Raw genomic sequence first — 14,894 nt, forward strand, 5'->3', positions numbered from 1 at the left:
CCACAAGCTCCAAGATCTGCCTCAGCAGATGAAACTGCAGAGAAAAATTCACCCCCACAAAGTGCTCGCTGTGTGCAGGTGTGTCACCCAGAGCTCATGGGGCACAGCATGCTATGAATAGCATTTCCCTAATAGAAGAAATCAAGCTGCTTCCTTCCTTTACAGCTTTTTCACAGCTCTCTGTCATGCCTCCTGAGCCAGCAGCACTCCTGTGTTTCTGCTTAGAATCTCTCATCCAGCACAAATACTTGTTAAAAGAAATAAACCAAAAAATTAAAAGAACACACAAAACATCCCCACAACCCACGAGCAGCCATGCTCCTGGGACAAGACGTGGAAGAGAGGAACGAGGAATGACACAGCTCTTGCTGTCATCATAATGGGCTGAGGAAGTGGAAGATGTGTTGAAGCATCGAGTTCTATATCAGCTGTAAAACCATTGGTATCCTAAGGTTTCAGTTTCTCACACCTTCTGTTCTGTTCCTCCATCCTTGCCCTGCTTCTGCACCTCTCACGTGGGGGGGAGGGGGGGGGAAGGTTTGGACAGCTGCAGACTCAGATTTTTTCCAAGGATCCCACACAGCATCCTTGGTATTGTTGGACATCGTGGGGACCCAGATCCACGCCCACCCTGGCACCTCCTCTCCTGCCAGCACTGGCAGTGGTGTGGCCAGAGCTCACCACATCTGCTTCCGATCTGTGCCTCCCTTGGGAAGGAAGGGCTCTGCACGTGCTGCAATGGCCCAAAACAGGAGGATCCTTCACCTTTCTGCTCACCACCTTCCCATTTTCTCCTTAGTAGGCATTCAGCAGCTTCCTGGGCTCTGGAACCTCAGCATGGACACCACGGCACAAAGTGCCAACTCACACAAATCCGCGGCATTTCCACGTGCCCCGTGCTCCAGAAGGGTAAAGCTGTCTCCACAAACACAGGGTCAGACTCTGACTGTCCTCTCTCAGCCCAGGGCTCACACAAACCTACTCCAACAGCTTGGGTTAATTTGAAGCAAATGTCACAAGCCCCTAAATTAAGGAAAAATATGTACAAGGGGGATATAGCTTGATAGAACACAAGGGAATGGCTTTGAAATTAAAAGATAGCAGGGTTTGACAGGATACTGAAAAAAAAATTCTTCCCTCTGAGGGTGGTGAGGCCTTGGCATAGGTTGCCCAGAGAACCTGTGGCTGCCTCATCCCTGGCAATGTCCAAGGCCAGACTGGACAGGGCTTGGAGCAGCCTGGTCTAGTGGAAGGTGTCCCTGCCCATGGCAGGGGGGTGGGTCTGGATGGGCTTTAAGGTCCCTTTCAATCCAAACCACTCTGGGATTCTATGAAAAACAACTAGCAAAGGGGATCCTGCTATCATAGGGATCTCTGAGCCTGCTGTACAGACAAAAGGAAAAAGCCATCTTCACTGCATTTCCTCACTGAACTTCCAGTAGGTACTTCATCTTATCTTTCCTCAGCCTTGCCTGACAGGAAAGCCCAGCTCCCACTTGAACCATTCCCCCACTTCTTTTGCCCTTTTCTTCACCCAATGCCTGTGCTCTCCTCCCACCCTCCACACCCCACTGCAGCCTCTCCTCCTTGCGGTATTTGCCCAGGGCCCTTCAGAACAGAAAGGGAAGTGGCAGGCACCTTACTCCGAGTTTTTGTCAAGGACTCTGTAAGTTTAATCCTCTGCAAACACCAGAAGACCACCAAGACCAGAGCAACTCACCAGTTTTTATATCACCTGCTCTCAGAATCCTCTCAGTTTATCATTTGGCGGTTCAGGGAAGGAGCCTTCGTTCATTTTTGAGTTTTACTGCCTAAGGCAAGACAGAAAGAACTGTTTCCATCCCCAAAATCCACCCACCTCCAAAATAAAGAGATCTAGCAGAGCTGCAGAGGACAATCCCATGGGGAATGCTCTGAATTCTGTTTAGCTTCTGATCATAAAGGAAAAGCTTGAAAATATAACCCAAGGAAACTTCGAAACAGATGGCACACAAAATAAAGCTTAAACACATAGAGACATCCTAAATCAAGAAATTCTTCAAAGTCAAGACTGCCTGGAATTTGACACACTGTCGTCCAAACTAGCTCCTACCAGTTTTCCAATCGTGAAATAAATCCCCCCAAAACCTGGTAAAGAGAAGAAACTGGCCACAAAACTTGCAAACACATCCTCTCTCCCTCCACAGGGCTGCTCACGATGCAGAGCCTTCTCAGGACTTCAAGACATTGCTGCTGTTGGCAGGAAACAAAGCATTTCACTCTTTATTAACATCTGCAGGAGTCTATGGCAAGAAGACATTCTCAGGCACTTAAATGATCTATCAGTTTCCGCAGACTTCCTGGAGCCAGCGAGGAAGAACTGCAAAGAAAACCAATTTTCCACAAGAAAACTCTTCAGCTGCGGGGACCTTCAGCCCTCTGCAGAATTCATACACTTCTGTTTCACCAAACTGCCGGGAAAAAATAAGAATCAGCAGCAAGCAGAAGCTCCTGTTGCATGACACTGCACAACAATGTGGCTGATGCATTTTAACATCCCCTTTAAGCTAAAGATTGTGTCCTTGCAGACAGAAAACTCTCTCAGTGAGAAAATCATTGCTGTGATTAAATCAGAAGGCAAACAGAGCCCTCCTCTGCCTCCAGCATACACAGGCAAATGCACTGCTCCTGGGAGCAAGGAAATTAGACAGGAAAACTCACCATGCGCTCTTTCTTTAGGCAATTTCTCTGCTTTCCTTGGAAAAAAAATAGTATGAAAAAGCTAAACCTGTGAGTTTACAGTGTGCCTTCGTCCGTTTTTTCTTGCGCCAAAGCTGAGCCAGCAGCAACACAGGAGAAGTGATAGGAGTGCAGGGACTTCTGGGAAGGTTACTTTTGTTTTTCCTCCAGTACAAGGTGCACAAGCAGCCACTGACACTGTTACTCGCCAGAAGTTATGCCGCGACTACAAGCAGATAGGAGGCATGATCCAAAGATGTTTCCCTCCCTACTCACCCTCTGTGTTGTATTCCAGCTCTAATCCTCTTGCATTCCCATACCTTATGAATGCCATTATGTTCCTCAGCCAACACAGACACTTGTGTGAAGAGCCCTCACCCATCACAGCCTGGGTGAGGAACAGCCATTCCTGCAAACTCTTCCCAATACCCAGTGAAGAATCTGAAGCTTCCCCCAAGCATTGGAATGATGAGCCAGGGCATGCAGAAGGTCTCAGATGAGGCCCTGTGTCCTGAACTCTAAGAGGCTGAAAGCTCCTTGCCCACACTCTGCACAAAAACCACTGGTTTGACCTGAGGACGAGACTAGCCTGTGTCCCACAAGTGCAGCTCAGCCTCTGCCCCTCTCACTCCCTGTGCTCCACATCCCCTTTGCGCCCAACACTTGGGAGGAAAAATACCCTGTTCCCACTCTCTAAGCTAGACGGAAACCAGATGAAATAACATGCAAGACAGGCTCAAAGATTGCGGTTAAATTGAGAAAAGACAACTGCAATGTTAATCTCCTTTAGTTGATGGCTGCTGCACATTTCCCTCGCGTGCTCTGAACAGCAGCAGCTGTAGACTAGAGAGGAGCTGAACACGTACTGGCCTCACCTTGTCCATGGTTCCTCCAGAAACCATCTCTAGCCCCAAGTGACTCAAGGTCTGACTGTCTCACTGTCTCACCCTTCTCAAGGAAACTGCTCCAATAAACATTATTAACAGAAAACCTCCCTTGATATTCTCTCTGCCTTAGTCACTGCAGCAGTTACTTCCTTCTGCTCCTCCTCACTCAGTCCTTGCCAGTATGGCCAGGCTCCCCACACAGGGAGTGTGACCCACACTGGTCACAGCATCAGCTGTGGCAGCAAAACCAATCCAGGGAAAAGTTCAGACAGGCACTGCCCCAGCTCTCTCATGACTCAGTTTCCCCTGGAGTACCAACTCCATGAAGAAACTTTGAAAAGAAGTGCACATAGATGAATTTATAGAGTGCTTGGAGGGCACCTGCTCCTCTGCACAGCGTTTGAGCTCAGTCCTGGGGAGAGCAGACCTCCCACTCCTCCTTCTCTAAGCCACACAATGTATTTTTAGACAGTGACTGTGCTCTGTCCAACTGGACAAACCAGATGCAGAAGTGACTAATTCTGTCAGCAGGAAATTCAGCAGGCACAAGGGGGTGGTGGGAACCAGCTCTGCACTGGAGATCTTACGGGAAAGCAGAGAGATTCTCCTGCAGTGGGGGATCATGGAAAGGCTGGGATATGCCATGGAATATGGCTCTCCAGCATGATGTGTGCAAAGCAGGGGTCCCACTGGAATCAGCATCCCCCATAGAGGCTGGTTTCTGCCTTTTTGGCACTCCCAGATGGTGATGTGTCCCAGGCACCAAACCCCTTACTGTTCCTCTCTCCTCATAAACAGCTGTTCAATCTCTCCCTGAGTTTCTGCACCTGTTTACAGGATTCTGACCCACAGAAGGACTGGGCTCCTGGCCATTAGTTTCACCTGTCCTTTATGAACACCAGATAATTTGTTCATCCAGCACCAGACATGAGATTTACCTACTTCTCTCAACTCAAGACTCTGCAGGTCTGCCACAGGACTGCTCAGGGCCAAATCTGCCCAGATCATACAAGGTAAGAAGAGCAGGTGTGCAACCAAATAAAATCTCACAGCAAAAAAAGATCACTGTCTGACACCATGTACACAACCAAGAAAAGGAACCCATAAAATGCCAGGCTGGAGGAGGCATAGGGAGGTCAGAGATGAAGCAGAGTCATTGGACAGCATGGTTAGACTCTTGAGGGTAATTACAACTTGCAGATCCCAGCCTGTGTATCCAAGAGGCAATTCCCACCTCCCCTTTTTTAGCCACACCTGCCTCGGGTGGTGTTCAATAAAAACTAAAACAAATACCACATGAGAAACCAGAGGAATGAAACCTGTCGACTGGGCCACAGTCTCAGGACATAGCCAGCAAGCCAGTTCAGAGCTCAGGAGACCAACACGGTGGGCTTGTGCAGCAAAAAGAGCCAGAAAAGTTGTATTTTCAAAAGCTGAGAATTCCTGGATCATGTTGAAAGCTCACACCAGCTTTGTGGGGCTGGTATGAGGGAAAACAGCCTGTTACCCATTGGAAAAAGTAAAACAAATGTAAACAGCATGTGCAACTCACTTCTCCCAAGTAGCTCAAGTACAGCTACACCATCCTTAAATCAACTCCCGCACCAACTCTTGCTGCAAACCCAAATAACTCCTCTGGAAAAAGATCTGATAAGAATCATCTTCTCACTTCTCACTCTTGATAAGAAATATATGGAAACAGCACACATGGGAAGTGAAGTTTACATAAGGTGTATTCATGCTGTGCTGCCCCACCACAGGCAGCAAAGCACTGAAGAAACTTTGCCAGTGCATTAGTTTTTGTCTTCAGTTCTGTATTAAGGGCAATGAAGCTATAAAATTATGACATCAAAACTAGAAAGGGAATATGGGGCAAGAGCTCAAGGACAGAGTCCTCCAGACTGTGCACCTTCCAGGCGCAGAGGGCAGGTGCAATAGTGAAAGATAAAAGTCACACACACCTATTTCACATACCAAGTTTGAGCTTAACCCTCTACAGCAGATTGTCTTGTCACCACCCTGAGTCATATGAGAAAACAAATTCCTTTAGGTTTATTATAGAAGAAACTAATGTTAATGTTTGCAGAGATAGCATAGGCTTGGCTTGCTGTGCCATCCAGGCTGATCGGTGCAGCTCTGTCCTGCATCCCAGCAGCTCAGTAAAAGCTACCATGCTTCTGTTTTTCTGTGGTTTTACACTTAAATCTTAGCAACTCTTGGGGAGAAGCTGGGAATAAAGGTACTCTACAGCCCTGATCTGTGTACCTAGGGGCCATGAAATTCCTCCTTGCAACACACTGATGTCCCAAGAGCAGCAGAGAAACATGCCACAGATGCAAACAGCTCATTTAAATCACTTGTATGTCTTTCCTGGTACAGACAGAACTGTCTGGAAAACAGAACTGCCTCCAGCAGCTTAACCAAAGCAGCTGAACCCCAGACCTCAACCTCCACAATCCTTGTGACACTTTACTCATTCCTGAAGTTCTGAGGTGGATCAGGATCATGGGTCTCCGATGTTTGAAGCCAACAGCAAGGAAAACATGAGCACCTCCAACCAGGAAATTCTCTGTCTGGCAAACCCATCCCTGTTGGCTGCTCCCTCCCCATCCCAGCCCATGACCCAGATATTGCAGGGCATATTATTTCCCAGTCTGTCCTCAGCGGCCTTTGGATGGAAATGATACATTCTACCCTGGGCAAGGGGAGAACCTTTGTCCTGATACCTTCCCCACAGCCAGGCCCTAAAAACACTCACGCTGCTCCCTCAGAGTGATCTTTCGTTTGCTGAGCAAAGGTCTGGCCTCAGCCCTTTTCTCACCGTGTCTTCCTTATCCCTGTTTGCTTTTGGCACCAACAGCAGCCAAACTGGCCCAAGCAGCAGCTCACCTGCCAGCCACTACCCCAAGGAAACACTCTGCACCTTTCCAAGGAAGAGCAGCAGCTTCTCCTCAGCCCAAGAACTACAGCAGCTCCTTTACCAGCACAGGAGGAGACACAAGATGTTGCAAAACCACTAATTTCCTCCACTCTCATGTTTATAAGGGGCCAAGTCCAACAACAGTCCATGTGTGACAAAATCCTTGGGTTGTTTCCTGCCAGGAGGGCAAGTACTGTCTTCAGGGAAGCTGCTCTGGATCAGATCAGTCCCTCTTAAACTGACACAGGGGGAAAACTGATCCAGAACCAGGGAAGGGACCCGCTTGAGCCCTCAGTCCTGCATAAAGACAAATCAGAGCACAAAGGTACCTTCTGCCAGGAGAACAAGACAGGCAGGGAAGATCGTGTCCCACAGGTGCCACCCCAGCCTGGCCAGGGACAAGGAGCTTGAGCTGAACTGCTTCAGTGAGAGCATCTCCTTCCCACTCCCAGTCATGGCACACAACTGGACAGTGGGATAGGAGGCAAGGGAAAATTTCTTGCTGCAGGCCAGCTTTTTGATCAGTGCCAGAACCAGCAGCTCCTATGTTGCTGTGAGATAATAACTACTAAAACCAGGCCTCAGAGACAGACACCACACAGCCTGCAGGTAGGGTGGGAAATGCTGCTGTCCTGCTTTAACCCAAAACCCTGGGTTTGGAACAGCTCTGTGGCACAGAACAGGCTCTGGAGGTGCAACCCAAAGTCAGCCATCCCTGCCTGACCCTCAGCCAGGAAGATCTACACAAGAAGCTCACTCAGGTCTCAGAACACACGGATTATGCAGTGGTTAATTAATGAAGCCCCACAGCCCTCCCTTTACGACGCTTGAACAGGTTTAGTTGGATCTGTTGCTAAACAACCCAGAGCCAGGCTCTGCACATAGCTTGCTAGCATGGACTTTACCTTTACTCACAACCCCACTGCCCTTAGCTTAAGCTGAAACCAAAACCCCTGGAGCAACGGCAGCACCAACACCGAGGAGATCCAAAGCCGGCACTGACAGGCGATCTCCACTCCCCCAAAGCTGTTTTTTTTCTGCTCAGCTGAGCTCAGCAACGTTCCCCAAACAAATTCTCCTGACCTTACCCAAGGGTGAGCTGGAATCCCCCCTTCCTGAGGGATCCAGAGCAGCCCTGAACCCACCAGGCTCGAAGGAACCAGACGAGCAGAGGACGAGGCATCTCGGCCAAAGGCTGGCAGGTGTTCTGGGAGCTCCCCTGCCCAGGTGTGCCCTCACCTGCAGCTGGGTGCTGTACCGCACGCCGGCACCGTTGGCCGGGGGGCCTCGCTCCATGGCCAGGGCAGTGCCGCGCGGCTCAGGCCGCCACGGCGCGGTGGCTCCGCCCTGGGCACCGCGCCCAGCTCCTCCTCCCTGCGCTCCTGGCAGGTGCGGGCAGCCGGAAACACCCCGCAGGTGCTGTGCCGCTCCCGCCTCTCCTTTCCACAGAAATACGGGAAAACACCGTGCCCAAAAGCCCCATCAGCTCTGCAACATCCAAGAGATCCTTCAGCTACAAGCTTTGATTTAGCAAATGAAACCAGAAAAATCTTGTCTTCTAAGAGAACTGCCCTGCACTCGGTAGGAGGGCTGGCTGGCATGCAGAGATGCACAGTTTCTAAAGAAAAGCTTTGTGTATCCAGGGTCTCATCCCTCCTCAGGTGACAACATTATCATGCTATGAAACCCTGCTGCAAAGAGGGCACTCAGCACGAACAGATAGTTTACCCCAGGGACAAGCCTCATGCTCCCAAAAACATTTGGTACACTCAGAAGCAAAATATTACCTTTCCTCAGCCTGAAATCTGCCCTCAGCAAGACTACATCACTGTAGGAATGAGCTTTCTCTTGGCTAACAGAGACCAGATGCAACGGGAACAACACAGCAGTGCTGCAGAAACTGCATGTGCACCCAAATGTGGTACTCAGGGGATGCTCACATAGCAACAGCCCTTGGGGCCTGTGTGGTTTAATATTAAACAGAGAGAGAAGGGAGGAACTGGGGTTCTGAGAACACTCTAATGCAGGTTTAAAAGAATTTGTAACACTGAAAGCTGCATTCAGTCTTACTTCACCATTTACCCTTTCTTGAAAAGATGATTCATACACACACATTCCAATATTTAGGTTTCTCACATTCAAGAGCAAGTCAGGATTAAAACAGCTAGATCAAACTCACTCTTTCACATAAAAGTTCTTCCTTTCTCCATCTTACGTGTGCCAATCCGTATGAATATGCAATATGCCCATTCGAAGTTGAACTGGCCACCCCACTGCTGAGCCACACCTTTTTACACCAATTGCATCCTGCCCTGAAACTGAATTTTTTAAACACTTGAACACTTGGAACTGCCCAGAACTCTTGTTCTGGTACAACAAGAGTTGCTGATCACACGCAGAAAATACCTTGCTGAGTCTCTTTTGTTTCCCCTTGCTCTACATGGTCTCTTGCAGAGGAGAAGTTTTGCAGGCTTTTTGCAGGTGTTTTTTTTTTTTTTTTTTGGGAAAAAATAGAGACGGAGTGAGGTCTCTGAGCCAGCTATGATGTAGAAACACATAAACCACCGCCTTCCCTGCCCCCTCAGCAGCTGCCAGAATTCCACCCGCCGCAGAACACGGCACAGGAGGCAGCATCCCCGAATTTAAGGTACTCCTTTTGAAAAGGTGCCGTGTTAGTCAGGCTGCTGATGTCAGGAGCTCTCAGCGCTCCCGCTGATGCCCAGCCCTGCCCAGCCCTGTTTTTACAGCCACTCCCTTACCTGCCTGGCTGCAGCCTGTCTTAACACCCCCGTGAAACAGCATATTTTGGGTACAAAGCAGCTGCTCCCAGCTGAACTACTGCTCCTACATTCTACACATTCTTCCTGTTTGGCGCATCCACTGATCTCCTCCAGGCTGATGGCAGGCAAACACCCGTGCATCAGGGATGTAGATGATGAGGGCAAAATGTGAAGATCCGCAATCCCTGGTTCGACACAGAGCTGTGAATGCTCACTGTTTCCTGCCATTCAAGCCACTGACATTTTATAAACTAATTCACGAGCCCTCTTTGAACAAGGGGACACAGTCACCGTGAGGAAAGCCAGCAAGCAATATATGTGCAAAATGTAAATATTATATAGCTGGGAGGTGGCTAGTTCGAGGCCTCAATACCAGGATTCCCGTTTTTCTGTTGCTGGAGCACAGGGATTTCCTTCGTGGCTGTGCTGCAGCCATTACCGAGTCACCGTGGAGGGAGCAGGTCCCCTCCTGGGCAGTGTACAGCCCCAAAACATACAATAACAATTCCCAACCTGTCTGCCACGTGCTTTTTTTGGTGAGAGACTTCCATGTCTGACTGAAAGATGCTGAGCCCAGCCGAAGCACGGTGAAAACGCAATAAAGCATAAAGTTCAAGGCACTCACCTGCATGCAATGGCAGCAGCCACCCGCAAAGCTTCTGTTTGCTCCCGCTAGAACCAGTTTATCCAATAAAAGCTGTCACCTCCTCCTCCTCGCGTTGTCTCAGTGTAGCCACAACAGCATCTTGAGAGCAGAGCCGAGTTTTGGGAGGAAGGCGAGCCCTGAAATCTGAGAACCAAGTCCGGCTTGGTCAGAATCTGTGCGAGTTGCAGGAGCTAAATCACCCTGAGCTCGAACCCCAGATAAGGATCAGCTGCAGGAGCAGCAAACACTGTCGGGGCAGGCAGGATCCTTCTGCATCAGCTCCCAGCCCTGGGAATACCATGCACGTGAAAGAAGGGAAGAACTGCTTACAGAAGGAATGAAGGCCGGCTGCCTGCGGGGGAGGAGTCTTCTGGTGAAGGCAGTTGCCAGGAATTCTAGCAAAGGAGCACCATCCATCCACACCAGCGACGGGCCGGATTCAGTCAGGGACAAAGGCTTTTCCTTCCCGTAGTATGGCTCAAGGATTGTACTCTCAGCGCGACTCCAAAATTCAAATTTCAGCGACAGTGCCCTCCCACCCAGATTCCTGCCAGGCAACCCTGAAACCACCCCATCTCACAGCTCAATCCGGTCCGGCAACTTCTAAAGCATTACAAAAGACTGGGAGAGAGATAAAACTCACAAGGTGTCCTGTTACTTTGCATTCCAAAGAGTAAATAAAAGGCTGATTCAGTGGGAGGAGAGAAGAACGTCATCCAGCAGCGCTGTGCTTTCCAGCTGAACAGGCAGCCCCCAGAGCAAAGGCTGGGTACCGCTGGGGATGGGCACAGCCACCTTGGGCTAATCCAGCCTCTCTATCTGCAACGCAAGGGAATAATTACTGACTGTGGAGAATGGGAGCTGGAAAAGTGTAGTGAGTTGCCCTCAACTAGCTACATACTGCTCTGGGGCAGAACAGGGAGGTGGCACTCCCCTTCCCAAAGCTGTTCAAGGATTACTGTGTCATTAGGATGGGAACTTCTCCTTTGATCTCAAATGCTTCTCTCACGAGCTCGGGAATGAGAGTCCTGCTCCCAAAACATGATTTTGGCAGAGATCAGAAGTAGCTTTGCCCTCCTGAGATCGTGAAAGCTGGCCAGAACTAAGGGGTCTAGTGCCCTGCTCCATCTCAGGGATGTCATGGGCATAAGGGCAGCCACCAACACACCCCAGACAGCTCCTAGAATCGCTTCCAAAATCCAGGAGGGTAATTTCCCGTGCTTCTGCTTCTGGTGCCAGCCACCTGTCAATCATGGGGCTCCCAAAGGAATACAAAGCACTAGGAAACACTAGGATGTAACCTTGCTGCCGGGACTATAAAGAGAGCCAGGTCTCCTTGAGCTCTTCAACGCTAGAAAGCAGAGAACCTCTTTTGTGAGCTCTGAATCAGCAGCAGCAGTGTTTGCCAGCCAAACTGTAAATGCAAGAGTGGACAGGCCTGACCGCCTGGTTTCTGGCACCGTGTGTTTTGAAACCACTGGGCACGCCCAAGGCTCCAAGTCAGGTAAAGTTTGTCTTCTAACGAGCTGCAAATGTGTAAACTGAGGCCTTGACGACTTAGCTTAAAGCAGAGAGGTGCCCTTTCACCCTCCCCAGATCTCTTTGACTCACGTCAACACAAGTTGAAAAATAAGAATACAATAAATCCTGTCAACCAGCCTAATTCAGCTTTGTAATTATAATTACAAAGGACTCATCCCTCTGACTGGGGGCTCTCCTGGTCACAACTGCCTGAAAACAGACTAAACTTTCCCCTTGCCCTTCAAAGGAACAGGGTGCTCATTTTCTGCCAAAAAAGTACTTGGGGCTTTTTGGGAAATACTCAGCTTTGCACATTAACACGTTCCCTACTCTCAGCTGTCCTAGCAGAGGCTGGAACAACAGACCAGCTAAGTTTAGGATTTTTGGTAAAGTACAGAGGCTGCATATGACATTGCAATTATAAAAGTGACAGGACAGATAACAATCTTTGCACCAGCACCTTCACAGCCATTTCAGGGGCCATCCTAAGTTGGAAGCCACTTGGAAGCCACTCTCAGTACAGGAGCACTGACAGACCCAAAAGCTCAGCTTACCAAGTTACTGATTGTCATTAAGGTACTCAGGACATTCCTAGCCAGTGAAACAGAACTTACTTCCTTACACAAACAAAGGGAGTGCAAAGGGAGGTCAGTCATTCATAAAGCCGCAGTGACTAGAAGGCTTGTGACTGTCTCATATCCATAATTTCACTGTGTAACTGAGTACACAAGAATAATTCTCACCACAGGCTGACTTACAAGCACTTTGCTTAGGCATTTTAAAAGCCCTCAGTGCAAATTCCTCTTTGGTTTTGTTTTGGTTTTTTGGGGTTTTTTTTGAGTAATCAAGCATATTTTTGTATATATAGAAGCATATTTTTGTATGCACGTCTTGTAAATATCAAGCAGCCATTGCTTCCCCAAGCACAAACCAAAAAATTTTCCATTGTTTCCATAAATTGCTTCAGAATAACAAATAGAAACATTAAAGCCACTTACCACGTTCCAAAAAATGCCAGCACCTTGCAGGTCCCTGTTAACTCTTCAAGCAGTGTCAGCATGCAGGGAGAGCACCCTGACCTGCAGCAGGTTTGCTCTTCTTTTCTTTCTTTGCTCTCTACTTTCCAGGCCCTGACGGCCTTGCTGCGGGTCAGCACAGCCACTTACTGATGCTCCTCTGGGATTTGGTTGGCACCTTCTCTAAGTGTCATTGCAAAACAACGTGGTTCTGGAGCTCTGAAGGACCAGCCTGTTTCTGCTTCAAGGATCTTGCATTTGGCAGGTGACTTATTCTGCTCCAGGTGCAAACTGGAGGACAGTGAGAAAAAGTAACATTAGGAGGTATGGGTGCAAGGCTCACCAAATTGGCTTGGTGAACACTTCCAGACATAAAGAAACAAATTGCTTCTTAAAATACTGACCTCTGATTGAGTTTCAGTATTCAGGCCTCAATGCAGGATGCCGTGTACAAGATTAATCCAGGCCCGAATGAACTAATCCACATTGAATGGGTCACTTGGCATAACCTGTGTCATCACTTGTGTCATCCCTAAATGAAATCATCAATAGCTCAAATTTGCACTACTCATGCAGAATTTCTTTAATAGCCCACAAAACCAAATGGCTCTATCCAGAGGGTAATTCACTGTACAGGAACAGGAGAGAGGTCAAATAAATTGTCCCTCTGGAGGGATCAGCAGCTGCAAATGCAGTCTTGTGGTGAGAAATTCAGATTTATTTATTGAGAAATTCAAAGCATAAGAAAGATGATTCCAGCCTTCCACCTCTGGATCTACACACATCTGGTCTATCCACATAACTAGGGTCCAATAAATCTCAGATTGAGATGAGTCAATTGCAAAGGGGTTAAGTACAGGATTAAACAATTTTTCTATCAAAGCATGTTTCCAGCATGGACCCAGCAGCACATTCTCCCTTCCCCACAGCTCTGAAACTGCTGTGTTTAGTGTTTAGGCTATGGGGCAAAGTCTGAATTCCAGAATGCCATCCTACAGGATGAACAGCACCCAGTCAGAAAGGTCCTGAGTTCGGGCACCGCATCCCCAACTTGTGGCACGCACAAGAATTGGGTCTATTGTGAGGTGGTTCAGGTTTGCCATGTGACAAACAAGTAACAAGGTTTTTGCATTTACTAAAAACAATGCTAGGATTTCCAAGGTATTGGCAAAATGAAGATCAACTATTAAAACATGTCCAGTTATTGGCTCTTTTGAAAGGAACACCTGAGGTGAGCTCACAGGGTTATGAGGGCATCCTACTGAGTTATATAAATACAGATTTCCCCCATGATTTAAATAAAACAAAACAGTTGTTAAAATAAAGTTTAGAAAGGTTTTAAATGGATAGTGGCTGTTTGTGTAGCCTGCTCAGTTTTTTAAAGCAGGTTTTACACAATATTCTCTTTGTGGAAATAAACTCCTAATCCACAGCTTTTAGGAGATAAACAAGGCTCTTTGATAACTAGTGAGCATCTCACTGTGACAAAAACAGGCTGAACTTAGTTTTTAAACTAGAAAAGGTATTGATAAAGATTCATCAGGCTGAATGGCCCTTTAGTTCCAGGCAGGACAGGTGGAAAATGGGTAATGTCAGTATAAATACTTTCTCTAGGTCCTCTTCCCCTACATGCTGCCCTTGCAGCTCTTACTGCAGGACTCACCCAGAACAGCTTTCAGGCTGCAGAGCAAGAGGATGTGGGAGCATACACCACCTGGAACACAGTCTAGTTTACAGATACCCTCCCCCAGTCCCAGCATGCCCCACAAAACCACAGGAGCCCTTCTGCCTCATCTAGTTCAAAGTTATTTATTAAAAACAAGGGCTCTTGACTTGCAGTAGCTTAGGGGTTAATTTTCAACCAGAGTGGAGCAACTCATCAGACAGGTGGTAGCTGAATCACAACAGGCTGTACTTTGTGAAAGCTAGGATAAACACTTCCTACCCAAGCCAGCACATGGCCATTCAAAATCAGAAGCTCATCCAGCGTCTGATGCTCTTTTCCCCCAAAACCAGACTTCAAAATAAAAGACCATGAATCTAAGAGAAGCAACAGGGATGCAAAGGTTGCTCAAAAGTAGGACGGTGTTTAACAGCAAGACACTTAAAACCAGCAGCAACCACCTGAGACACACTAAACTTCTGGGATTAGATGAAGGTTTCTTGTTTTCTTAAGCTTAACACGGCCAAAGCTTCCTATGTCCAGCAAGAAAGTCATGAGGACTGACAGAAATTAAAGGGTCTTCACAATGTAACCGTCTTTCAGCACTTGATTGTAGGTTATTTAATAATTTATTAATTATGAACAGAACATAGCAGGATTATCTTGATTATGTTTTGAATTTAAAGGCTCTTTCACATAAGCAATAGCAGGAACTTGCTCGTTGCCTGCTTAGTCTTTTAACT

At 47.9% G+C, this 14,894-nt stretch overlaps 1 protein-coding gene across 5 annotated transcripts in view; it reads right to left on the reverse strand.

Moving 5' to 3' along the window:
- The window catches only part of ST14 (ST14 transmembrane serine protease matriptase), a 33,648-nt gene extending 23,605 nt beyond the window's left edge, over window positions 1–10,043 (reverse strand). For 4 of the 5 annotated variants that reach the window (XM_066564492.1, XM_066564491.1, XM_066564490.1 and 1 more), the window contains exon 1: window positions 9,931–10,043. In XM_066564492.1, coding sequence (XP_066420589.1) covers window positions 9,931–9,936 — 6 coding nt within the window. In that variant the 5' untranslated portion in view covers window positions 9,937–10,043. The remainder of the gene's footprint in view (window positions 1–9,930) is intronic. The other variant, XM_066564493.1, reaches the window with a different exon arrangement.
- Between the last annotated feature and the right edge of the window lie 4,851 nt (window positions 10,044–14,894).

Source organism: Molothrus aeneus, chromosome 22 (assembly GCF_037042795.1).
Source record: "Molothrus aeneus isolate 106 chromosome 22, BPBGC_Maene_1.0, whole genome shotgun sequence".
NCBI lineage: Eukaryota > Metazoa > Chordata > Aves > Passeriformes > Icteridae > Molothrus > Molothrus aeneus.